The sequence below is a fragment of the Geotrypetes seraphini genome, chromosome 1 (assembly GCF_902459505.1).
Source record: "Geotrypetes seraphini chromosome 1, aGeoSer1.1, whole genome shotgun sequence".
NCBI classification, from domain to species: domain Eukaryota; kingdom Metazoa; phylum Chordata; class Amphibia; order Gymnophiona; family Dermophiidae; genus Geotrypetes; species Geotrypetes seraphini.
The window spans coordinates 220,159,519-220,185,319 of NC_047084.1; the positions used below are offsets into that span (position 1 = coordinate 220,159,519).

The window sequence follows — 25,801 nt, forward strand, 5'->3', positions numbered from 1 at the left end:
GAGTGTACCAATAGGACTCTGAAACAAAGCGTCAAAATGTACAATGGAAGTCAGCCAATTCTTCACGACCAAAAACATTTAACCAGCCAAATCAAGAGTCAAAATTATGTTGCTAACCTTTTTTGATATCAGATGGATTGTTCATTATGAGTTGGTACCAACTGGACAAACAGTTAACAAAGCTTACTGTTTGGAAGTGCTGAAAAGGTTGCATGACAGTTAGATGAAAACAACCTGATCTTTTCACCAGCAACTCATGGTTCTTGTATCATGACAATGCACCAGCTCACGTGGCACTTTCTGAGAGAGTTTTTAGCCAGTAAACAAATACAGTAGGCTCTCAGTTAACCAGCATTCATGGGGATTGGTAGATGCCAGATAAATGTAATTTCTGATTGCTTGAGAGTTACTATTAAAAATAGGCCTAACTAATACTATACCCCATACTTTGTCATACTTTAAACTGTTCCAGACAAACTACCGGGCATGGGTGTACTCAGGCAAAGCATGGGTGTACTCAGGTGTGGTATGCCAAATTTTCACTTAACTTTCTGCCAAAAATTGATTTTATTTTCATTTAAAATATTACAGAATTTCTTTGATATTGTTATTATTTTTTTGCTGGCTGCTTGAGAGTTCTGATTGCTTGAGTTCCAGTTAACAAAGAGTCTACTTTAACTGTATTGGAACACCCTCCCTACTCACCTGATCTGGCCCCAATTACTTTTTCCTTTACCCGAAGATAAAGGAAATATTGAAAGGAAGACATTTTGATGGCATTCAGGGCATGAAGGGTAATATGATGACAGCTCTGATGGGCATTCTAGAGTTCCAAAATTGCTTTGAAGGGTGGACTTGGTTCTGGGGTCGGTGTATAGCTTCCTAAGGGGAGTACTTCTTCAAAGGTGACTGTAGTGATATTCAGCATTGAGGTATGTAGCACTTTTTCTAGGACGAGTTCATGAGCTTAATTGTCAAATTTTTAAAAATGGGGAAACAAATGTCTCAGTTCTATGAAAAATGTTAAGTTGTTGTGCTAGGTGAACAGAAATTAATTAAACATTTGTATTTTTACTTTAGAAAAGGCACAAAGCTGACAGTATAGTGAACAAGAAACAGACACAAGGTAAGCAAATGTTTTTTTTTTTCTGTTTAAAAACTTTGTGCTACTTGAGTATATCGCATTTCAAAGCACATAATGCTCTGCTAATAACTTATAATTTTGTTGTGTGTATGTGTGTCTTATTTTGTTTTATGACCTGGCAGTTTCATGTCCTGCTTTAGCCCTAATCGGAAACAGAGCTTGAATGTTACCTGTGAATTTTCCTAGTATTTTGCATCTACCACTGCTCCTCCAATATGCATAATCTGGTCATTGCAGCGACAGTCCTAGATGGGCATTGAATATAGCCACTAACCCCCTCCTTTACTAACATGTAGCACGGGTTTTAGCATCTATGAGTGTTTGAGCAGATACTGCCGCTGCCAGCGCTAAAACCAGCACTACTTTTTAGTAAAGAAGGGGGTAAGTGTTACTGTCATATGATGACCATGATTTGCAACCCCTCCCACCAAAAAATGTGAATACTATCTATTCTATGCAACATCCCAACCAACCCAACAAATGAAAGACTTTACTTGGATTAAACCAGGGACTGTATACATAGCATTATACAACATTGCTACTGTTCCAAAAAGGCCAACCCATGCCTTGTTGTTTAAATTAAAAATGGCAGCATTTTTCTGTATGTCCTATATTATAAATTCTGAAGCCTAAAATGATCACATGCAATGTTCCCTCTAAGCTGAGCGCATGAGCAATCGCTCACTATTTTCATTGGTGTCGCTCATAATTTTTCTCGTATCGCTCACTAAAATACTGCAGTGGGAAACTGAGGACTACATAGTAAGATCTCCAATGCACTTCCGACGCAGGTGGAGATCATGAGAGGAGCCGCTTCCACGTCTTCAGTAGCGTACCAAGGGGTGGGTGGGAGGGGGCACGGGTGCAGCCTTAGGGGGGTTGCACAGCTGGCCAGGTCCAGATCTGGCCGGCTGTGCACCCCCCCTAAGGCTGCTGTCAGAGAGGAAGTTTGGGCCAGCCAATCGCTGCCTGACTGGGCGGAACTTCCTCTCTGACGGCAGAATTGACGTCGGGGGAATGCTGGTCGGCCCGACGGTGGGAAGCAGAGAGAGCTTGGGGCAGCCGCGGCGGTGGCTTTGGGGCCTGTTTCCCCCGATGGTGGCAGCAGTGGCTTTGTGGAGGATAGGGAGAAAGAAAGAAAGAAAAGGGGCAGGCAGGGAGACAGAAGGGAAATAGAAAAAAAAGAAAGGGGGGCATCAAGAGAGAAAAAACAAAGAAAGGGCAGGGAGAGAGGAAGAAAAAGTTAGGGGAGGGAATGAGGTCTGGAGGAGAGGAAGCATACAGGCTGAAAGAAGGGAAGAAATATTGGATGCACAGTCAGAAGATGAAAGTGCAACCAGAGACTCATGAAATCACCAGACAAAGTAGGAAAAATGATTTTATTTTAAATTTAGTGATCAAAATGTGTCTGAATTTATATATGCTGTCTATATTTTGCACTATGGCCCCCTTTTACTAAACCGCAATAGTGTTTTTTAGCGCATGGAGCCTATGAGCGTCGAGAGCAGCGCTGGGCATTTAGCGCAGTTCCCTGCGCTAAAAACTGCTATTGTGGTTTAATAAAAAGGAAGGGGGGTATATTTGTCTATTTTTGTATGGTTGTTACTGAGGTGACAATGCATAGAGTCATCTGCCTTGACCTCTTTGAAAAAACCCCAGAATAGGAATGATAATTAACATTTTCTCAGCGTATATTGTGCTTTGTGTTTTTAAATTTTATTATTGGTAGATCATTTTGACTTGGTCATTTTAAAGTAGCTCACAAGCCCAAAAAGTTTGGGCACCCCTGAGCTAGAGCGTTGAAGCTGTGTATTTCTATTTTATCCCCCCTTTTACAAAACTGTGGAGCGTTTTTTAGCGTCAGCCGTAGTGGTAGCAGCTCTGATGCTCAGAATTCTATGAGCGTCAGAGCTGTTATCACCATGGCTAAAATCCACACTACAGTTTTGTAAAAGGGAGAGGGGTTAGTTTGTGATGACATATTCCATACTAGGCGAAGGTGTTTTCTGTGTTCTATGTGTTCGAAAGACATGGTTTTCTGTTAGGATTGACGGTGTAGGATTTATCTGTGCTGGTCTGGCTTGTTTAGTTTTACAATGGGTGTATTGATGTACTGCTCACTGCAATATGTAAGATGCTGCCTTTTCCTAGGTACTCATGTGTGACGTGTGGCTTGTTACTAAAAATCATGTTTTTCGTATAGATGGGGGGGTGCCAAAAAATGATGGGCCCCGGGTGTTACATATGCTAGGTACGCCACTGTATGTAAAGATAAGCTGGCGAAGCAAAAACTTTAAATAAATTGTTATTCTTCTAAGTTTTGAGTATTTAACCCTCCCACAACCTCACGGGCACTCGTCTTCCGCGCCTGCTCATAAATTTGTGGAGTATGTAACTTGTCGCTCATGCATATTTTTTTTTTTTTTTGCACACACCTCATCAATCCTTAGAGGGAACATTGGTCACATGGTACTCTGAAATAAATGAAGAGTTGTAATTAAAGTTTCTCAAGGACAAGTAGGCTTTATATTCTCACATGGGATGATGACATCCATTGAATCTGGTGCAAACACCACCAAGAGTACTGTTACTTTAAATCTTTGAGGCAGTGCCTCCACTGCATTCATGCAAGTGACTTGCTTCTGATATTACCACAAGGAACCCTCGGTCTCTAGATTTCCATGGAGCTGAGACTTTGTCTCAGCCTTCTCAGTACTTTTTTTTTGTTCATTGTCTTAATTCTTCTTTTTATATTGCTTCCTTTGTTTTTCTTTTTTTTAACTTCCACCTTTTATTAAATTTTTTTGAATAACAGAGTAATGAATAATACCATGGAGAAGGTACACATATTCCATCTTAACTGATATTACATATAAGTAATAGCAAAGATACAATACAATCCATATTGAACTTACTCAGTGAACAGAGTAATCTTATTCCCATGCTCCCTCCCTTCTAACTTAAAACCCCCAAGCTGTTTTTTTTAGCAGGTCTAGGTTTTAGAGTGGCGCAAATGGGGACTATTGGTCACAATAGATGCAACCGTGGATATGTACAATCGTTCATCGGGAGCATGCGAATAATGAGAACAGACTTTATAATACCAAGGATATAACCAACATAGCTCTTGCCAGTTTAAGACACTATACTAGATAGAGAGAAAGCAGAGATTTTATTGTTGCCTGAATTGATGTAGGGCTCATCACTCATTTGAACACTACTTAGGCGATTAATCACAAGGTAAAGAGAGCTCAGGCGAGAATCATGAAAAATTGGATGCACAGTTTGACGAGGGACTGCAGCAGAATGGCATCAGTTTCAAGTTTATTTAATGTTTGATTTGATCGCAAAATCCAATGCGATTTACATTTGGTTAAAAATTAGTTTAAGATAAAAATAAAAAAACAAGACAATTAGTACTGATTGTAATAAAATAATACATTTGAAAAAGGGAGGAGAAAAAAATGGCTTAAATACACTTCAAAAACAAATAAAAAGGGGCAAGTGATGAAACAAGAGGTTGGGGAATGTTACCTACTTAATTTTCACTTGGCGGTGTTCCTAGTCCAATGTAAAATCTTAAAACTTAAATGAATCAGCCTTTTCTTTGATGGTTGTTATGATGATACCAGGCAGAAGAGAATGGCAAAATCCAGGTATGGTGAAAGAGAAATATTACACCATTTATATGGACAACTCAAGGGGTATCACCCAAAGTGGCTCAATAAATATTCTACCTAATATATATAGTAATACCACTTTTAAAGAAGGGTGCATCCAAAAAGACTTTTGTTCAAAGTATCTTCTAGAAAATTCATTCAGGATAAGGCCTCAGAATTGGAGCCTACACACAGTCCTATCACAGACCGAACCATCAGCGTAGTTTTATTTGCTTCTTAGCTCCAGTCATTGGCCAGAAAAACCTGAGAGTAAATTTTAATACTTCAAATAATTTTTATAATAAAATATTTTAAATCTTTTCAATAATTTTTTTATAAATAGTTTTAAATGCTTTAAATAACTAAATCTTGTAACAATGGATGCATCTCTTCCTTAGTTTGAAAAAGCTGGCAACTAAGCACTTATCTCAGCATTATTTGTGTACTGTCGTATGCTTCATTATCTGCTGCCAGACTACTGCCACTGCCAACGTTTCGTGGATATAGCAATTGGTCCACTGCTTCAGGGCCAAAGGCAGAAGCATTCGAGCATTGTTCTCGGCTGCCAAAGATTTTGGCAGCCGAGAACAATGCTCTAATGCTTCTGCCTTTGGCCCTGAAGCAGTGGACCAATTGCTATATCCACGAAACGATGGCAGTGGCAGTAGTCTGGCAGCAGATAATGAAGCATACGACAGCACACGAAATAATGCTGAGATAAGTGCTTAGTTGCCAGCTTTTTCAAACTAAGGAAGAGATGCATCCATTGTTACAAGATTTAGTTATTTAAAGCATTTAAAACTATTTATAAAAAAATTATTGAAAAGATTTAAAATATTTATTATAAAAATTATTTGAAGTATTAAAATTTACTCTCAGGTTTTTCTGGCCAATGACTGGAGCTAAGGAGCAAATAAAACTACGCTGATGGTTCAGTCTGTGATAGGACTGTGCGTAGGCTCCAATTCTGAGGCCTTTTCCTGAATGACTTTTCTAGAAGATACTTTGAACAAAAGTCTTTTTGGATGCACCCTTCTTTAAAAGTGGTATTACTATATATATTAGGTAGACCATTTATATGGAGCCAGGAGGCAGATCTCTAGCATTGTGTTCCGGCAAAAGCAACGAAAGAGAAGACTCATGCAGAAATGCTGATAATTTGCTTTCATGGCTCAGAAAAAAGTGGAGCAGACAAAACTCTTCAAGATATTGCAAGTGATTCCTGGGCGGGAGAAGCTACAAAGGAAGCTGATGTGGATTGGCTGTAACCTGCACACAGGTGAACTACTATTCAGGCACTTGGTGACTGCTTTAGATGGCAAGACATTAAGCAACAACAAATGGGCAGGTCCCACTGGAAAAATGCTGGATTCTGCTAGTGAACTGGAAATAAATCCTGAGATTTTACTAAGGTCTTTGTTGGCTGTGATCTTCCTCAGCTCAGCGATGAAGTGATCAAAGACTTAAGCACCAAGACTGGTTTATATAAAATAAATAACAATTGGATACCATGTCCCCGGCATTGTCTCTTCCAGCTGCAACTGTTGAAAGATTAGTGTGAAGAAGTAAGGAAGATAGTCATGCCTACAGTAAGAAGGTCAGCTTGGAATGGTTAAAGCAAATCTGTTTTGTAAGCTGTATTGTGCAATGAAGAGGAACAGAAGAGAAGAGATGCAGTGAAGAAGATATTGAAGATCAGAGGTGAAGGAAATGAGAAGACATAACTTGGAGACACCATCCGTCAAAACTGAGACATCTACACTCACCCAATTACTTGACTAGAGCTCCAGAGTCTGAGCCTTCTCGTATCTGTGCCATGACAAGAGCAGAGATCAAGATATTTCTGATCAAGCCCATGGTGGTTCCAGATTGGCCATCACACACCTAGTCCATAGAAATATATGTAAAAATGACAACTGAGGCTGCTGGTAATGTGTTCAATCAGGAGAGGAAGGAACATTATATTAGGGGGTCAGGTGGGCAGCAGGGAGCTCATGAGCCGAAATAGAAGAAAATAAAATGTGGCCTCTTTGCCAGATGCTAAATAACATTTAAATTAAATGCATAAATAACTTTTAAAAGCAATTATGTGGCCACTAATGTAGATTATTTATTTGTATGTTCAAATAAATATTACTTATGCATATTTCAAATATGATTTTATGTTTGTAAGACTTACTTTAAACAGTTTCTGAATAACTTCGTAACTAGTAATTTGTAAAGTTTAAAAAAAATAAAAATCTACCCCTAAAATTGACACACTCTAAGGCATATAAGAGATTTGCATGTATATCACTTTCAAATTGTATGCAAATATATGCCCTTGGACCAAATTTGTGCATTCATAATAGACCAATTTTTCAATAATTTGAGAGAGGAGGATACAATCTTTGTTTGTGTGATAGCTAGAAAACAGTGACAAATTGAGGTTCCTCCTCTTGATAGATGGCCTAAATCGGTGGTTCTTAAACCTTTCCTGAGGGACCTCCATCCAGTTGAGTTTTCAAGATATCCCTATTGAAAATGCATGAGTGAGATTTGCCTATAAAGTGGGTAGTAGGCAAGCAAATTTTAATTGTAATTTTAATGTGTGCTTGTTTTTTTTATTTTATTTGTATGTACTTTGTAATCTGCACAGATCTTTGTGATTTGTGGAATATAAATGTTTTAAAATAAAAAATAAAATTTCTCTCACGCATATTCATTAGGGATGTCTTGAAAACCCTACTGACTTGAGGTCCCCAGGATACTATTTGCCTAAAGCACTGATACCTGATTTTTTGATGGTAAAGGCCTAGAGATTCTTTATGAATAAGATAAAGAAAATGAGAAAGAAACAAATACAAACTGAGCTTGGACTGGAGCGGGATCCAGTCTTTGTTAAATTAAGTAATTTCTTAATATGTCAAAAACAAAATATACGGCAAAATACATAAACAATGAAATAAAACCGTTGCATCACATTAATACATTTTAATTCACTTCCAGGAGGATATAACCAAGGACTAGAATTCCAATACAATTATTGTCTAATTCTAATAAACATAGGCATCTAAATTTATTCTGAAATCCTATTAATCTGCTGTCTTTTAACAATTAAACTATAGTTTTATCAGACAGAAAAGTCTCCAAGTCTACAGGATTCAGAATAGCATAGGAATTATTTCCATGTGTTACCAAACATTTACAATGAAATTTTAGAAATAAAGGGACCCTGGAAATATCAGGAAAATCATAATTTTTAACCACAAAACAACTCAAGTTTACAATTTAACAAACATTGCTCTTTTTGTAATCACATTTTAAGAATATTCTAAAAATTTGGACAAGTCCAAACTATCAGGTGAACTAATTGAATCGCAAGCATGCTCCTGATTAACAATCCTAGTCCCCTAGGTAAGTAAGGGTTGCTTTTAACAAACAGCATTAGAACCTTTTACCCAGAGCCAGTGAAGTAAATATTCCACTGCTCATAGGAATTGAGATGAACGTCGGACCATTTACTGTACCTTGCTAGCCCGTAATAAAAGGCTCTACAACTGCTTGATAAAGGAGCACAAAGTGTATTAATACATAGGCCTGGATGCACTAAAGATACTGACTGGATTGCTGTTGGCCTATTCTCTGGCCTATTCTAGATGAGCGATCTATGCATTACCAAGTTTGCATGTAAATGATTTGCACGCAAACCTGACAGATCATACGCAGAGCCCTAACAGCAGTCACAGGGGAAGCAGCCTACTGTCACTGCTGTTAGGAGGGCTTTTTTATTGTACATGTTGTGCGTGTGTTACACATGCACAATCTGCCCCATTAAAAAAAAAAGAAAAGTAAAAAGCCCTCCATGCTGATGGCCCTTCTCAATCCGGCACCACGACTCCACCACAGCAGCAAAAATGGCAGGAGGGATACCTTCTCCCTCCTGCCTGGCTGAATACACTATGCCATGCCCCCACCTGGTCCTGGCACCCCCGCACCACCGACCTTCCAAATCAGATGTCAGACCTTAGGCCCTACTCTGTGCATCACATAGGATACAGAAGGAGGGGCCTTAGGCATCTGAGCCGCCTATCAGAGCCTTGGGCTTCTCCCTGTGCATCACATGGTGCACTGGAGAGGGAAAGGCCTGTCACTTTTGATGGGTGGGACTAGGAGATGAAGGGTCCGTATTTCCCTTCAGCTCCCAATGTTTAACAAAGGTACAGGGGAGTCAGGGAGTGAGGGGGAGGTTCGAGGGAGCATCCGGTGGCAGGAAGGAGTGAGCATCCCTCCTGCCTTTTTTTGTGGGGGGAAAGAAGGGGGGAGTATAGGGAATAATTCTTGGGGGGGGCCTCGGTTGGCAGGAGGGAGTGGGTATCCCTCCTGCCAATTTTCTCTCTTGTGTGTGTGTGTGGGGGGGGGGGGGATTCCTGTTGCCGTGTTCATCGGGGAGGGCTGTCAGATATTTTGCATATAACACATGCAAAATATCTGTGCCATTGGAAAAAAAAAGAAAAAAGCAGGTAGATCTCTTGGTTTTTCCAATAGCTAAAACCCCATTTTTATTTTATTTTTATTTTTTGGGGGAGGGAGAGAATAGCCAAGCGATCTTAGTGCATCAGTTGCTTGGCTACTTTGCAAGGGGTTTAGCTAATTTGCATAGCCGGATTGGAAAATGGGCGATTGAGGGGGAAAAACACGTGGTGGACTATTTTGTGCATTGGGTCGGTAAAAGTGATTGTCGCTAAAGCTGTGAAAACAGGTTTAGGGACGATTGCTGACTTTAGTGCATCTAGCCCTTAGTCTCTATAAATAACTGCAAGACATCTTTAACCTACATTTTAAAAAGTTCAAGAAGCATTTCAACAAAGGATTCAGGAACATAGGGGCTTAGACCCATTGGAAATCAAGATTCTGTAAAAGGTGATTTTTTTACCACATCCTGATGAATTCTGATATGAGAATGGCTTTAGCTGACTGACAACTTCCTCCTCACCCTTCTTCAAAATTGTACTTCCTTTTTCTCTGTTTTTGTGTTGGCTTTCTTATCTTCTTTTATACTGATGTTGAATTAAATTGGTTCTTAGTTTTAAATGCAATTAATGCAATAATTTTAAGTAGTGCTGAGTTTGAGAGATTGTGCATGTATTTTGATTGAGAAATATTTTAGGCATTTTTATATTGAATTGTTACTTTTATTTCTTTCAGTGCTTAGGAACAGAGCTTGGGAGATTGTTCATTGGGAAAAGGTAAACTTTTTATAAAGTATGTCATGCAAAGTGCACAAGCATTCCTCTATAAAACTGTTCTTTGGATTGAGGTAGTCTCTATGGTGGTTTTATAAGATGCAGGTTCTCCTTACAGGAGTTTTAAAAGCATTCAGTTTATTTGTATTCCTATTTGAATTTTTAATATAAAATATTTAGTGAAAGATAGGAAATTTTGATATTTAGAGTTCTAAAATTTTTAAAATAAAATATACCCCCCCTTATCAAACTGCACTGCCGAGCTGTTCAAGCTAAATGCCGAGCAACCTGTTCTATTCTGTTGGACGGCTCGGCATTTAGCTTGTGCTGCTTTGCAGCGGTTGATAAAAAGGAGAATAAGTTCTTCATTGGTTTTTGAAAAAATTAATAAATGTATTTTAATTTTTTTAATTTTAGAAATATGTTCAGATTTCAAAATACATATTTTTTAATGTTGTACAAAACTCTTAATTCAAAAATTCTTAGTAAACACCAGTACAAGCTACAGAAGCAAATGTAAAATGTAAACACACCTGACCATAAGACGCACCCTAGATTTAGAGGAGGAAAACAAGAAAAAAACCCATTCTGAATCAAATTATCCCTGCCTGGCTCTGCACCCAACCCCACACTCCTTGCCAGGCTCTGCACCTTGTCCCCCCTCCCTTCCAGGCTCTGTACCCTGTCCCACCCCCCTCTGATGGTCTAGTGGTAGGTCGGGACAGGACACAGAGCAGGCAGGTCTAGTGGCAAGCAAGCAAGCCTAGTGACAGGCAGGCAGGTAGGCAGGCCTAGTGATAGGCAGGCAGGCCCCCATATCCCCCACGTACCCCCCAGTACCTTAAATCATCCCCCATCCCCCAGTACCTTTTTTTAATCATACCTCCCCCTGTACCTTTTTGGACATCACAAAATGAGCTGGAAAATTAAGAGGAAATGGAGGTTCCTGAGGGAAATAATGGGGAGGGGGGCTTGTTAATACAGCTGAACTCTGGGGCTCCAGGAAAGCAGAGCCTTTGAATGGGACCAAAATGGGCTGAAAGGGTAGAAGACTTCCTTGAAAGCACTTGGCTTAGCTCAAATGAAAATCTTATGATGATTAATTGTTTGAAAACAAAAGCAGATCATATTATGGAACGAGGACAAGGTTAACTAAGGATATTCTCCAAGAAGCAGACTTCTTAGGCTAATGCTGTACAGGCATATTGGTCCTGGAGAAAAGTGGATTCCTTGAAGGTTGTGATACTTGTTATTGAAGCAGTCTGTAAAACTCCTGCATAGCACTGTCTTAGGAAACTTTGTATGTGGGTCTGATAAAAAGTGTCACACACATGCAAAAAAAATCTCTTGGTCTTCATGAAGTAATAAGGATAAGCCCTGGGAGAAAAAGTGGTGTGAGGACCTCAAGACATTGTATCTACATCTGGCCTGGTGGTGGTAGCTGTTAAATCAAAAATGGTTCAGGATCTCTCTCAGTCTAATCCAAGAAGTCTCAGTACCTGGCTGCTGTTATGGTGCCCCAGTACATCATCTCCACCCACACAGGTTCAATTACCATTATTTAATCCCAACCTCTTTCTTCCTAAAATATACCTCAGTTTATTAGAACTGGCATTAAAGGGCTCCAACAACCTCCTCCTCTCTGACTACAGCCTCCAGCATCTAGCAGCTGCTTAAATTACAGGAGATGAAGAAGAGATGTGGGGAGCTATACGTATGTCACTGCACTCATCAAAAGTACAATGCAATCAACCTTTAATGAATCACTTTACCCAGAGAAAGCCTGCTCTCTAATAGTACTTTCATCCTCCACAAGCAGAAAGCCACCTATAAACAAAGATGATCCTCCTCACAACACTTTTTCAATGTCCATGGCTCAGCCCCAGCTGTCTATCATATCTACCTTTTTAATCATACTCCCACTATACCTTAAAAAAACCAACAACCTGCACCTTTTTAAATTCTTCCCTCCCTTCCTCAACAGCTCCGCTCTATTTCCTTGCAGCAAGCGCACGAGTCAGGAATACGGGGGTCAGGACCAAGTTTTACACGCTCCCACTTGGGCCTGTGCTGCTTTCCGACTGGCTGATGGCAGTTCTTGCGAGTCCTGTGAGAACTGCCTCCAGCCAGTTGGAAAGCGGTGCGGGCCCAAGCGGGAGCATGTAGAGCTTGGTCCTGACCACCGCTCTCCTGACTCGTGCGCCTGCTGCCCAAAAGTAGTGCGGAGCCTGGACCACCCGGCTGCTTGAAAAAGGTACGATGGCGGTGGCAGGGGGGTGGGGTTGTGTTGAAAAAGGTGCTGCGGGGGGGGGGGGGGAGTTGCAGCTGTACGGGGATACAAATTTTGCATCTTCGCTTCATAAGACGCACCGAGATTTCCACCCACTTTTGGGTGGGGAAAAAGTGCGTCTTAGGAAGCGAAAAATACGGTACTTAAAATATTTCCAGTTCAGTTGTTTTGGTTTTAGGTTGAGTGATCATATCCTTGTTATGAACATTGTCATACACCTCCTGTGTTGCTTGGCCAGAAAAGAAGATTCTGTAACAATTGAGCACAAGACAAAAGCGCTTCGACAAAAGCGCACTGACAATTGTGTGCAAGATGTATGCACGCCGCTGGTCCCGCCGTTTTAAAGCCTTACCGTTAGCGCTTTGAGGAGGCTATGGGGGAACCCCCAGTACATGTACAAGTCCTCGTGTTCCCCAAGTACACTGAAAACTTCTGTTTTTCTTTAAGTTTTTGGTGGTCTGCAGTTTTTCAGTGTAGTGGGGGGGGTTCCCTCCCAACGGAAGCGTGAGGACTTGTACCACATCCCCTCACATTGCTAATGGTAAGGCTTTAAAGTAGCAGGACCAGCAGCACGCATACATTTTGCACGCAATTGCCGGTTTGTCTTTGTAGGTGCGACAAAGTCTGGTGCGCTTTTGACGGGTTACCAAAAAGAATGACAGCATAAGTCAGTAAATGTGGGCTCACAAGCCAGTAGGGCAGAGGTGCCCAAAAGGTCAATCGCGATCTACCAGTAGATCCCAAAGGCAATGCAAGTCAATCACGGAGCCCATCCTGGGCTCAGTGATAGACTCGCGTTACCTTTGTGTTCTCCCTGCTTTCCGAAGCAGCCACTGCACAAGCACCGGGCCCACAAGCCTTCCCACCCCCTTCCCCGATATCAATTCTGATGTCAGAGAGGAAGTTCCGGGCCAGCCAATCGCTGCTTGGCTGGCCTGGAACTTCCTCTCCAACATCAGAACTGACATCGGGGGGAGGGGAGGAAGGCTTGTGGGCTTGGTACTTGTGCAGTGGCTGCACACGCCTGACCTGTTGTGGCATCGGGGAAGCAGGGAGAAATCGATGGCGGTGGCTTGGGGGGGGGGGGCTGGAGAGAGAAAGAAAGAAAGGAGAGGGGAGGCAGGGAGAGAGGAAGAAAAAGTTGGGGGAGGGAATGGAGTGTGTCAGATGACAGGGGGCAGGCAGGAAGAGAGAAAGAAAAAGTTAGACTCATGGAGGGACAGAGAGAGATGTTCGTTGGGGAATGGAATGAGGTGAGGAGGGAGAGGATGCATGAAGGAGGCAGAAAGAAAGAAAGAGAAATATTGGATTTACAGTCAGAAGAAGGAAGTGCAACCAGAGACTCATGAAATCACCAGACAAAAAAGGTAGGAAAAATGATTTTATTTTCAATTTAGTGATCAAAATGTGTCTGTTTTGAGAATTTATATCTGCTGTCTATATTTTGCACTAAGGCCCCCTTTTTACTAAACCGCGATAGCAGTTTTTAGCGCAGGGAGCCTATGAGCGTCGAGAGCAGCGTGTTGAGAGCTATCGCGGTTTAGTAAAAGGAGAGGGAGTATATTTGTCTATTTTTTCTATAGTTGTTACTAAGGTGACATTGCATATTTTAAAGTCATAGAAATATAGAAACATGATGGCCCATCTAGTCTGCCCATCCACAGTAACCATTATCTCTTTCTCTCTCTGAGACAGCCCACGTGCAGTGCTGGATTAACCCTATAAGCAAAGTAAGCACGTGCTTAGGACATCAATGGAAGGGGGCACCACAGAAATTTTTCATAGCCGAATTTATCATTTAAATTATTTATAGCCATTTTTAAAATTTAATGAAAAATGAATAAGTTCTGTTTATAAAGCTTTCTCTCTTGTGTCATCATGTTTATCCTGTAAAATAAAGTACACTGTGCTCACAGATTGGAAGCTAAACAAATTTTGAACAAGTCTAGATGCGTTTGAAACAGCGCAAGTGATGGGTACTAACTCATAAGAAGTTCTTAGTTTAATTGCCAACTGTCACTGGTGTTAATTGTAGGTGCATTCATAACCTCTTCTTGCTTTCAAAGTCTCAAAGCCTCAAAGTTGCTTAATGACTATTCCAATAGCACACTCAGTTCTGGCTCTTTAATCTATTAAAATGTAAGTACGTTTTATATATTTTGAATGCATTTAATTCTATTCTTGGATATGAGCTCAGATATTTTGGTGCACTCACCTAACGGCGTTCATTTTCTCGGTTGAAATATATAAAAAATCCCTTCAGAACAACTACGTAACAAGGCAGGCTGGATGCCTTATCTCTGTTATGTATAGAAGCAGATGTGCTACATAAAATTGATTATGAAGATCTGATCAAAAACTTTGCAAGAAAAAAAAAGTAGGAGAAAATTATTAAGCCATAAATAAAAGTAAAGTGAAAAGCAATACTTAGCTTATGTCTATGTGGTCTGCCACTAGGGTGTTTCACCGACATGAAATGTTTCGCTGGGTAGCTTTATCAAGGTGTCATCCCTAGTAAACTTTCTCTCCTGTCTCCTGACCACTTTACTCATCGTAATGTAAAAGAGCACGATATTTAAAATATTGGCAAAAAAATAATCCCAAAATAGAATTAAATGATCCAGTGACGAGGCGGCACGTGAAGCCAGGGGCAGTGAGAAGTTTTGAGCCCTGGGTGGTTCTTCTGAGGATCTGGACATCAAGAGGTTGCAACTACGGAGGGAGTGATTCAGTGTATAATGAACTGTAGTCACAGATGAGTGTGGAAATTATTGAACCGTAGTTATATACATCAGAACCAGTGTTGCGATTGATAAATAAAATGGAAGCATACAGAAATTAATATTATTTTCCTTCTTACTGTAAGTTTTGTTTAATTTTGAATTTTTGATAAATAAAATTTTATTTTATGGTTTATTATTGTCTTAATATTTCAAATTACAAGTGTAAGGGGGCACCAAAATTAGTTAGTACTTAGGGCGTTTAAGGGTCTTAATCCGGCCCTGCCCACGTGCCTATCCCAGGCCCTTTTGAATTCAGACATAGTCTCTGTCTCCACCACCTCTTCTGGGAGACTGTTCCATGCATTTACCACCCTTTCTGTAAAAAAGTATTTCATTAGATTACTCCTGAGCCTATCACCTCTTAACTTCATCCTATGCCCTCTCATTGCAGTTTCCTTTCAAATTAAAGAGGCTCGACTCATGCGCATTTACATTACGTAGGTATTTAAACGTCTCTATCATATCTCCCCTCTCCCGCCTTTCCTCCAGATTGTGATCTTTAAGTCTGTCCCCATATGCCTTATGATGAAGACCACATACCATTTTAGTAGTCTTCCTCTGGATCGATTCCATCCCCAGACACAGGAGAACCTACACAATATTCACACACCCGCCAACCAAAAGTGTCAAATGAAGAAAACTGTATGACAACCTACTGGCCACCAGATTAGTGAAACTGGACCGACAACTCACCAATCTGCTAATTTCAACCATATACTACAAAACCTTCAAAAAAGAAACAACTCTTCAAAAAATATATAATATCACTATAACACAACCAGACATGTCCTGAACGCCTCCTGCAATACTATCTACTCCTTAGTAAATTAGAAAATATTACGGCTTATTATCTTACAATATGTACTTCTTAATATCATAACAATTCTTATGTAATCTGCCTTGAACCGCAAGGTAAAGGCGGAATAGAAATCACTAATGTAATGTAATATATATCTGTTTGAAGGTACGGCCTCCAGAATTGTACACAATATTCTAAATGAGGTCTCACCAAAGTCTTATACAGGGGCATCAATACCTCCTTTTTCCTACTAGCCATACCTCTCCCTATGCAACCTAGCATCCTTCTAGCTTTCGCTGTCACTTTTCAACCTGTTTGGCCACCTTAACATCATCACATACAATCACACCCAATTCCCGCTCTTCTGTTGTGCCCATAAGCTCTTCACTCCCTAATCTATACCATTCCCTTGGGTTTTTACAGACCAAATGCACGACCTTGCATTTCTTAGCATTAAAGTTTAGCTGCCAAATTTCAGACTCTTCAAGCTTCGCCAGGTCTTTCTTCATGTTATTCACACCATGTGGCGTGTCTACTCTATTGCAGATTTTCATATCATCTGCAAAGAGACAATCTTACCTGGCAACCCTTCAGCAATATTGTTTATAAAAATATTAAAAAGAACAGGCCCAAGAACAGAACCTTGAGGCACACCACTGATAACATCCCTGTCCTCAGAGCGATCTCCATTGATCACTACCCTCTGTCGCCTTCCATTCAACCAGTTCCTGACCCAGCCCATCACTTTGGGACCCATCCCAAGGGCACTCAGTTTGTTAGACGTCTGTGTGGAACATTGTCAAAGGCTTTACTAAAATCTAAATACAACACATCTAGCGCACATTCTCTATCCAATTCTCTGGTCACTCAGTCAAAGAAATTGATCAGATTTGTCTGACAAGACCTACTTCTAGTAAATCCATGTTGCCTCCAATCCTCTAATTCACAGGATTCCAGAAACTTGACCATTCTTTGTTTTAAAAGTGTTTCCATTAATTTGCTTACCACAGAAGTCAGACTTACCGGCCTTGACCTCTTTGAAACCCCCCCTTCCCCCAATATAAATGATAATTAACCTTTTCTTTGTGCTTTTTAATTTTTATTGTTGGTAGATCATTTTGACTTGGTCATTTTAAAAGTAGCTCGCAAGTCAAAAAAGTGTGGGCACCCCTGCTGTAGGGGATTTGCTTCCCAAGAGGAAGTTGCCACACATGGAGCTCAAAGCTCCTAGCATTTGCATTTGATGATTGCCTTAGGTCTCTTCTAGGAAAGAAACTCCCTGGCCCAGATGCACTAAAGATGAAACCAAAAAAATTGACCCCAAGGAATCCATAGAGAAGAGAATCCAAGGAAAACCAAAAAAAACACTGTGGAGTGATGATGTTCCTGTAATGGACTTTATTAAAAATATTAAAGTTCCAAACGTGCAATAAAGCAATCCACATGAAAATAAAATCGGCCCCATAAAAACCTAAAGGACCTAGTTCGCTGAAAGCGTAGGACCCGACACGGTCTGCATTGCGACAAGATAGTCTTCTTCAGGGGTCCTTGAAAGTCCTAAGGTGATAGATATGTGGAAAAACTGATAAGTGGAAAGTTATAAGGAGAACGCTGCTTGAAGGAGTGAGTACAGCAAGGAAGTAACTGGGAATCTTCCCCCCCCCCATGACCCGGAAGGCTTTCCTTTGATGTCAGATCTGACATCAGAGGGAAGCCCTGTGGGTCGGCTTTGGGAGAGGGGGCGGGCAGGGATCCCTGCCAGCGGGTGCGGCAGGCAGCAAGGAGAGATCCCCTGAGGTGGCAGCACGGCTTTGACAGACGGGCAGGCAGAGAATATTCTCCATGGTGGCCATGACGCATACCCCCAACAAGTGGCCCGCAGACCCCCCAGGGGTATGCATATCGTGTGTTGAGAAACACTGTCTTACAGCATGGCTCTTGAGCACTCGGCCTTAACTTGTAAGGGTTACTCAGAGGTATTTATTTATTTTAAAAATTTCTATACTATTTTTTTCCCAAGACGGTTTACAAAAAGTTACAAACATAAAATATTAAATCAAATCAGAACAAAGTAGGAACAAAAACAAACAGATTGAATCCTTACATAAGATCAATTATTTATAGAAATACTTCTACAAATAATTGTGTTTTTAACATTTTTCCTGAATGAGTTCCTGTCTCCACATTTTTGAATTTGACCAACAAGGCTATTCCACAACTTTACTCCAGCACATATAAAAGTCATAGCATTCGTTTCCACATATTTAGGATTAGCCTTTGTTTCAGCAATGCTGAATTTTTGGAGCACAATGATCTTGATGATTGATATCCAGACATCAAATTCTTAAAAAATTCAGGGATCGTGCCATACAGAAATTGGTTAAGTAATGTGTACAGCAGTCCTTTGTATTGTTATGCTATCACTCGTGTTCTCCACAAACACTACTTCATAACATATTCATTTATAATTTTTACTTATTCATTGTTCTTCAGAAGTGCCAGTATTAGCCAATTGGTTTGATTGGCCAAATACTGTGTGGCACTAGCCTCCTCATTAGACCGTTATGTTCTATATAAACATAGAAACATAGAAATAGACGGCAGATAAGGGCCCACGGCCCATCCAGTCTGCCCACCTTAATGTCCCTCCCCTACCTTTGCCCTGTGAATAGATCCCATGTGCCGATCCCATTTTGCCTTAAAATCAGGCACGCTGCTGGCCTCAATCACCTGTAGTGGAAGACTATTCCAGCGATCAACCACTCTTTCAGTGAAAAAGAATTTCCTGGTGTCACCTCGTAGTTTCCCGCCCCTGATTTTCAAAGGATGCCCTCTTGTTGTCGTGGGACCCTTGAAAAAGAAGATATCTTCCTCCGCCTCGATGCGGCCCGTAAGATACTTGAACGTCTCGATCATGTCCCCCCTCTCTCTGCGCTCCTCGAGCGAGTATAGCTGTAATTTGTCAAGCCGTTTTTCGTATGGTAGATCCTTGAGTCCCGAGACCATCCGGGTGGCCATTCTTTGCACCGACTCCAGTCTCAGCACATCCTTGCGATAATGCGGCCTCCAGAATTGCACACAGTATTCCAGGTGGGGCCTCACCATGGATCTATACAATGGCATAATGACTTCCGCCTTACGACTGACGAAACCCCTTCGTATGCAGCCCATGATTTGTCTTGCCTTGGACGAAGCCTGCTCCACTTGATTGGCAGACTTCATGTCCTCACTGACGATTACCCCCAAGTCTCGTTCTGCTACCGTTTTTGCTAGGATCTCGCCATTAAGGGTATAAGACTTGCATGGATTCTGGCTGCCCAGGTGCATAATTTTGCATTTTTTTGGCATTGAAGTTGAGTTGCCATGTCCTAGACCATCGCTCCAGTAGGAGTAGGTCGTGCATCATGTTGTCGGGCACTGAATCTTCGTCTGTTGTGCATTTGCCCACTACATTACTCAGTTTGGCGTCATCGGCGAATAATGTTATTTTACCTCGAAGCCCTTCTGCCAAGTCTCTTATAAAGATGTTGAATAGGATTGGGCCCAAGACTGAGCCCTGTGGTCCACTAATCACCTCCACTAATCACCTCTGTCATTTCGGAGGGGGTGCCGTTCACCACCACCCTTTGGAGCCTACCTCCAAGCCAGCTCCCAACCCATTTCGTCAATGTGTTACCTAATCCTATAGAACTCATCTTGCTCAGTAACCTGCGGTGTGGTACGCTATCGAATGCTTTGCTAAAGTCCAGGTACACGATGTCCAGGGACTCCCCAATATCCAGCTTCCCCGTCACCCAAGTCAAAGAAGCTGATCAGGTTGGATTGGCAGGATCTCCCCTTAGTAAATCCATGTTGTCGGGGATCCCATAGATTCTCCTCATCCAGGATCTTATCTAATTGGTGTTTGATTAGAGTTTCCATTAGTTTGCTCACTATCGATGTTAGACTCACTGGTCTGTAGTTTGCTGTCTCCATCTTTGAGCCTTTCTTGTGGAGTGGAATGACGTTAGCCGTCCTCTAGTCCAACGGGACGCTGCCTGTACTAAGGGAGAGGTTGAAGAGCGCGGACAGTGGCTCCGCCAAGACATCACTCAGCTCCCTAAGCACCCTGGGGTGCAGGTTGTCCGGCCCCATTGCTTTGTTAACCTTGAGCTTTGACAGCTCACCGTAGACACTGCTGGGCGTAAATTCAAAGTTACTAAACGGGTCAACTGAGCCAACCCTTGTCTGTAGCTGAGGGCCGAGCCCTGGCGCTTCTCGGGTGAAGACTGAGCAGAAGTATTCATTTAATAGTTGGGCTTTTTCCGAATCCTTTTCCACATAGTCTCCGTCTGGTTTCCTAAGACGTACAATCCCGCCTGAGTTTTTTCTTCTATCACTGATATACCTGAAGAAGGATTTATCTCCCTTCTGGATGTTCTTTGCTAGAGACTCCTCCATGAGGAATTTAGCCTCCCTGACTGCATTAGTGCATTAGTGCTTCCATACTTCAGTGCTTGAGTAAATAAATAAATAATCTTTCAACTTATTTTTTTTCTGCATTTTCTGAGTTTTCCCTTTGTCAATAGTTATCAGGAAGGGACCTGTTATTCCGACATGTTTCGCCCGAAGGCTGTATCAAGAAAAAGTCCCCTGCAATAAAATGCATTCATTAAACTCAGTATAAGATATCAATTTAATTAAAAGACCTTTCTGCTATTGCAAACATCTCTAAAAACATCTTTAAAGAAAGGGGTTCTTCCCAACCGGCAAATCCTTTAATAGTTGCCCCTTCTGCTTTAGCTCCACATCATCCCGATCATTGGAAATTTTGTGACAAAGATTGCCGCGGCATTTTTTGCTCCTCTTTTTAACCTCCCTCTTCTCTGACATCAGGGGCAGCAGTAGCGAATCAGGAATCAGATAAGAGACATCCATTCTATTTCCTGGTTTAGACCTCCCGGGTATACCGTATTCAACCTAAAAATCCAGTTCTGTTCACAGTAATTTAGTTTGCATTCATAGTTACCTCCCTCCCACCCTTCTTTGACATGATCTGTCACTCGCCATTGGATGTCTTATAAAGTATGCTGTTTATCCTGCCAGTGTTGTACAAGCGGTGCTTCCAGGACATTGTTCATAATACGAGATTTATGCTCATTTAGTCTAATATGGACTGGTCTTTTAGTTCTTTCAATGTATATCAGACCGCATGGACATATAATGCTATATACTACATTACAAGATTTACATGTTGTCCTACTTCTTGAACAGATTATATTCTCCCTTTCCTGAGGGTTCCATTCCCCACCTTCAATTATATTGGTGCACCACTGGCAGTTTCCATATTTCGCGTGCACCATGTCCTGATCTTGCTCTTGTATCATATCACCTTCATCATACCTGTGTTTAGCTAGTTGTTCTCCTAGATTGCTAGCTCTACTATATGCAATCATGGGGAAATCCACAAAAAGCTCAGGGATAATTTGTAACACATGCCAGTGTTTTCTCATATTAGACACCAAGTTGTACAACCCAGAGTTGCCCACCCCTGATCCTAGACAGTGATGACCATATGCAAGTATATTTGAACAGGGCATTATTTTTTTCTGCCAGAACTTTTTCATATTTACTAATCAAGCAGTGATTCCACCATGCCTGAAAGTCAACCTTGGATAGGTCTTTCCAACAATATAGTATATTTTGAACCGCTAGTGATATCATAATGATAAACTACCTAATCTTATGATCACCAAGGATAGACTAAGACCTTGGGCCATTAAAATAATGATAGAAAAGGTAAGGGTATCTGTAATCTCCAGTATAGAACAGATGGTATTCCAAACTTTTTCCCAATAAAGAGTAAGGTGCTTACAGGAATATAAAAGATGCTCTAACGTATCAGGTGCTTGATGACAGGACCAACAATAGTAAGAAGCGGATGGGTCTATCTTATTAGATATTATTTGGTGTCTAAACAGCTCTATGTAGCACTAAGAAAACTGATTGTAAAAGCGAGGCAGACTTGATGGATTTAAAGAAATATGGCCATATGGGGGCTCAATCGATAGCATCAGAGGGAAGGTTCAAGTCTTTGTACCATTTAAGTTCTGTGGCAATTGGTGTGCTGAGTTCTGTGGCAATTGGTGTGCTGAGTTTTGCCATCTGAATCAGCTTGTACCATAGGGACCCTTTACCTTCAGCAAAAGTTTATTGACTAGTAATTGCAAACTAGGTTGTACTGCCAGAGATAGTATGTCTGGAAAGGTTTTCTTTAAGAAGTGGAGGAGTTGCATCCACTTAAACTGTTGCTTGGAGGAGAGACCAGATTTATTGGATAACTCATTGAAGGACATCCATCTATCAGTAATCATTATATCCTGTAGTGTCCATATTCCACACTGTTGCCATGGAGACCATGATACAACTGCATCTTGTATCTAAATCAGTGGGTTGTTCCAAAGAGGAATCAATCTTGACCCTGACCATTGGACAGACAGAATAGAGTCAACGGTGGTCATAGCTATCTTACAAGAAGAGAGAATGTGATCTGCTTTATCAGATTTGGACAGTGGTGACCCTGCCAGCAATTTCAAACGCATCACACCATAAATGGCTCACTCTAATATTAATTTCTCAAAAAGTATACAAGCTGAATATCCAAAAAAATCAAAAAAATAACCAACAAATATTCAGAATAAAGCTGCTAATAGTGGAAGGAAACAGGCTGAAAGGCAAGTAACTAACATGGAGAAAAAGACCTCAGTGTTTCAAGCAAACAACCAAGAAACTATATGTTCAGTTATAAACTGCCATACAAAACACATCCCAGGTCAAAAAACTCCATGGAAAAGATTCATAAAGATACAGTTTAAAATACACAAGTTAAACTGCAAAAAAAACAGCAAAAAACTGTAAAAACTTGCACTTATCTTCCATTCATCTCCCACAAGCAGTAGAAATAAATATCCTTTGCTCCAATACGGAACCAGACACACTTTTCAAAGAATGAACTCAGTATTCCCGACAGGCCCTGTTTTGCCAAATGGCTGCGTCAGGAGAATATCTGAAAAGACAAAAAATTAATCAATAATAAAGAATATATAATGCTTAAAGCTTTAAAAGTTCAGGTTACTTTTAGAAAGAGAGCAACTGCTTCAAAAAATCTTCCACGGGAAAATGGCACCCCGGCATTAGTCCAGAGCTTTATATCCATGTGTGCTGACCTAAAGTTAATTGGCAAGGAGGACGGCAAGCACTCGAGGCCAAAAAAGAGCAAAATCATTTTAAAAAAGGGACGGCAAGTCAACAAGGTCAAAAAGCTCAAAAAAGCAAAAGAGTTTAGTAATGACAGACCTTAAAAAAAAGCACGCCACTCAATAAGGGCATTTAATCCTTTTGGAATGCAGGTTTGCAATCTAAAGATCCATTTTTGCTCTCTTTGCTTCAAAAGCTGTTTGAAATCTCCTCCTTTCTGTGATGGAATCAATTTCTCTATTATCCAGCACCGCATATCTGTAAAAGAGTGATTAAAGTCCACATTATGCTGAACCATAGGAGCCTCAAATTTTTGACAGGTCAGACATGATCTATGTTCAATAATCCTTGTCTTAAAAGATCTTGAAGTTTGCCCGATATATAAAAGTTTACAGGGACATTGCACTGCATAAATCACTCCCTTTGTGTTACATGAAGTGACAGTTCTCAAAGTATATTTTTGCTGGTCTGATGGATTAATGAATGCCTCACAGTCCATAGTCACGGAACAGATTGAACAATGTCCACATTTAAAATGGCCCACCTTCCCTCCCTGTTCAATATCTGTATTATTAAACTGAAATGCGCCGCTACTCGTAGGACTAATTAATTCCTGTAAATTTTTATTCCGTGAGTATTCTGTAGTTATTTGAATATCCTTAAAGCAGGAATGGATAGATAGACAGTTCCAGTATTTTTTTAAAATCTTGTTAAAGAATCGTGCTTGCTGGGAATGTCTTAATGTACAGACAATACAATCATTCTCTAATTGTGATTCAGAATATTGTAGTAGAAGATCTCTTTGATTGTATAACGCTCGAGTATAAGCACGCTTGATGCAAGATTCTGGATATCCTCTATCCTTCAATCTACCTGTAAGGACTTTAGACTGAATATTTGTTGGTTATTTTTTTCACTCTAATATTAGCCAAGAAGGTATATCTTTGTGTCTGTATCCGTTGTGACCTTAAGACCAGAAGATTAGATTCTTATCTTAGTAATCTTTTTTTCTTTTATAAGACATAGGATTCTGTATGGCCCACCATGTGCAGACTTAAATGTGCCTGTTTACTGCCTCAGACATTGCAGGTGTCCATTCTCCTGTCATTTAAAAGAGCATTAAAAAATCAAACCAGGAGTTGGAGCAATGCTATTTTCTCTTAAGGTTTCATTTGAACCTTGGGATTTCTTATGCGACAGTGCTTGTAACACATAGAAGGTTGGTTCCCAATTTATGAGTTCATGTTAATTAATTGCTTCCAATTTATAAGTTCATGTTAATTATTGCTTTTTGTTCATGAGTTACAGAGCAGAATAGAAATGTATGCTGTATCTGGAGAAGTTCCCTGTGCCCTCCTTCTCTTTTCTTCTGTTTCAGTAGAGTTTGATAGCTTTAATACTAACTGAAAAGGGAGCTATTCTCCACTGCTGAAGGGGAGGAGTTGAAAGATATAAGTGACAACCTTTTGCATAGTTTGCGATTAAAGGAGGACAACAGCTTCAGTGCAGAATCCTATGTCTTATAATGGAAAGATTTCCAAGGTAAAAAACCTAATCTTCCAATACCACTTGTCCTTTCTACAGTAAATATTACTTGAGTGGTAATTAGCAAACTGCATGCAAGGCATGGGTATACAACACCTCCTCTGTGGTGTTCTACTAAGCTACTGATTTGGTGCTTCTTCAGCTTGCCTTTTATTGAGTGTGTGTGTGGGTGGGGGAGAGGGGTTGGAATGATGGAGTCCTAATCTGTATTCACTTTGCTTGCTCTGTCTAAAATATTTGATGGTTGCTATATTGCATACAACATTTTTGAAAATGTAAGTATACATTGGATTTGGAAAAAGTAAGAGAAACATTGGATTAGGTAATTATACAATATAACACACAGATACTACATTTAAAGTGCTGTATTTATTTATTTATTTTTGCAATTGTTTATAACAAAAAAAAACCTCAGACCACCACAGCAGTACAATACAAGAACAGTACAATCAGTCAATACCCACGCTGACTCTAATGAGAGAAAAATTGGGCTGGGTATGTGATAGATACAGGCTTTCGGCTGACTAGGAGATGGCAGCACTATTATGATATTTGGGGGAGATACCTGGAGGTGGAGGGATTGGAAGTGGAGAGTTCTAATGTCAGTTGAAATGCTGGTCCTGGATTGGGTTGGGGCACGGAGGGTTTGTCATATTCTGGTTATGTGATCTTATTTGTTCGATTCTGTTCTTTTTTTCCTTCCTTTTCTTTGGGTGCTTGCGCCCATTGGGGGGATCTTTGGATCAAGTGCTGTATTTAAAACTTAGTAGCTTTGTTTTATACAGACTAATAACCAATCCCAGTTTTCTTTCAGGTAGAGGTTGGTGATGTAATTAAAATAAATGGCAAAGAATATGTACCTGCTGACACTGTACTTCTATCATCAAGGTAGAGATGTCTACTGACACATGGCTTAAAAGCTGGTTTCTCTGCCCTTTGTTAAGTTTGACTGTTTCAAGGAAATAAGGATTAAACAATATTTGCTGCCCTTAGCTTAATGATAAAATTATGTATCTGTACTTGAAAAATTCTTGTTTTGGGTAGCTCAAATATGTTTCAGTAAGCTAAATATTTAATTGTATTGTGAAAGTTTAATATTTAGGTGCAGTCAAACTGGAGA

General features: G+C 40.5%; 1 protein-coding gene across 5 annotated transcripts in view; it reads left to right on the forward strand.

The window, feature by feature from the left end:
• ATP8A1 (ATPase phospholipid transporting 8A1) overlaps positions 1-25,801 on the forward strand; it is a 449,033-nt gene that overhangs the window by 71,410 nt on the left and 351,822 nt on the right. For 3 of the 5 annotated variants that reach the window (XM_033946336.1, XM_033946356.1, XM_033946383.1), the window contains 2 exons: positions 1,081-1,126; positions 9,991-10,031. In XM_033946336.1, coding sequence (XP_033802227.1) covers positions 1,081-1,126; positions 9,991-10,031 — 87 coding nt within the window. Of the gene's footprint in view, positions 1-1,080; positions 1,127-9,990; positions 10,032-25,495; positions 25,570-25,801 lie in introns of all 5 variants that reach the window. The other 2 variants (XM_033946346.1, XM_033946365.1) reach the window with 1 other exon arrangement.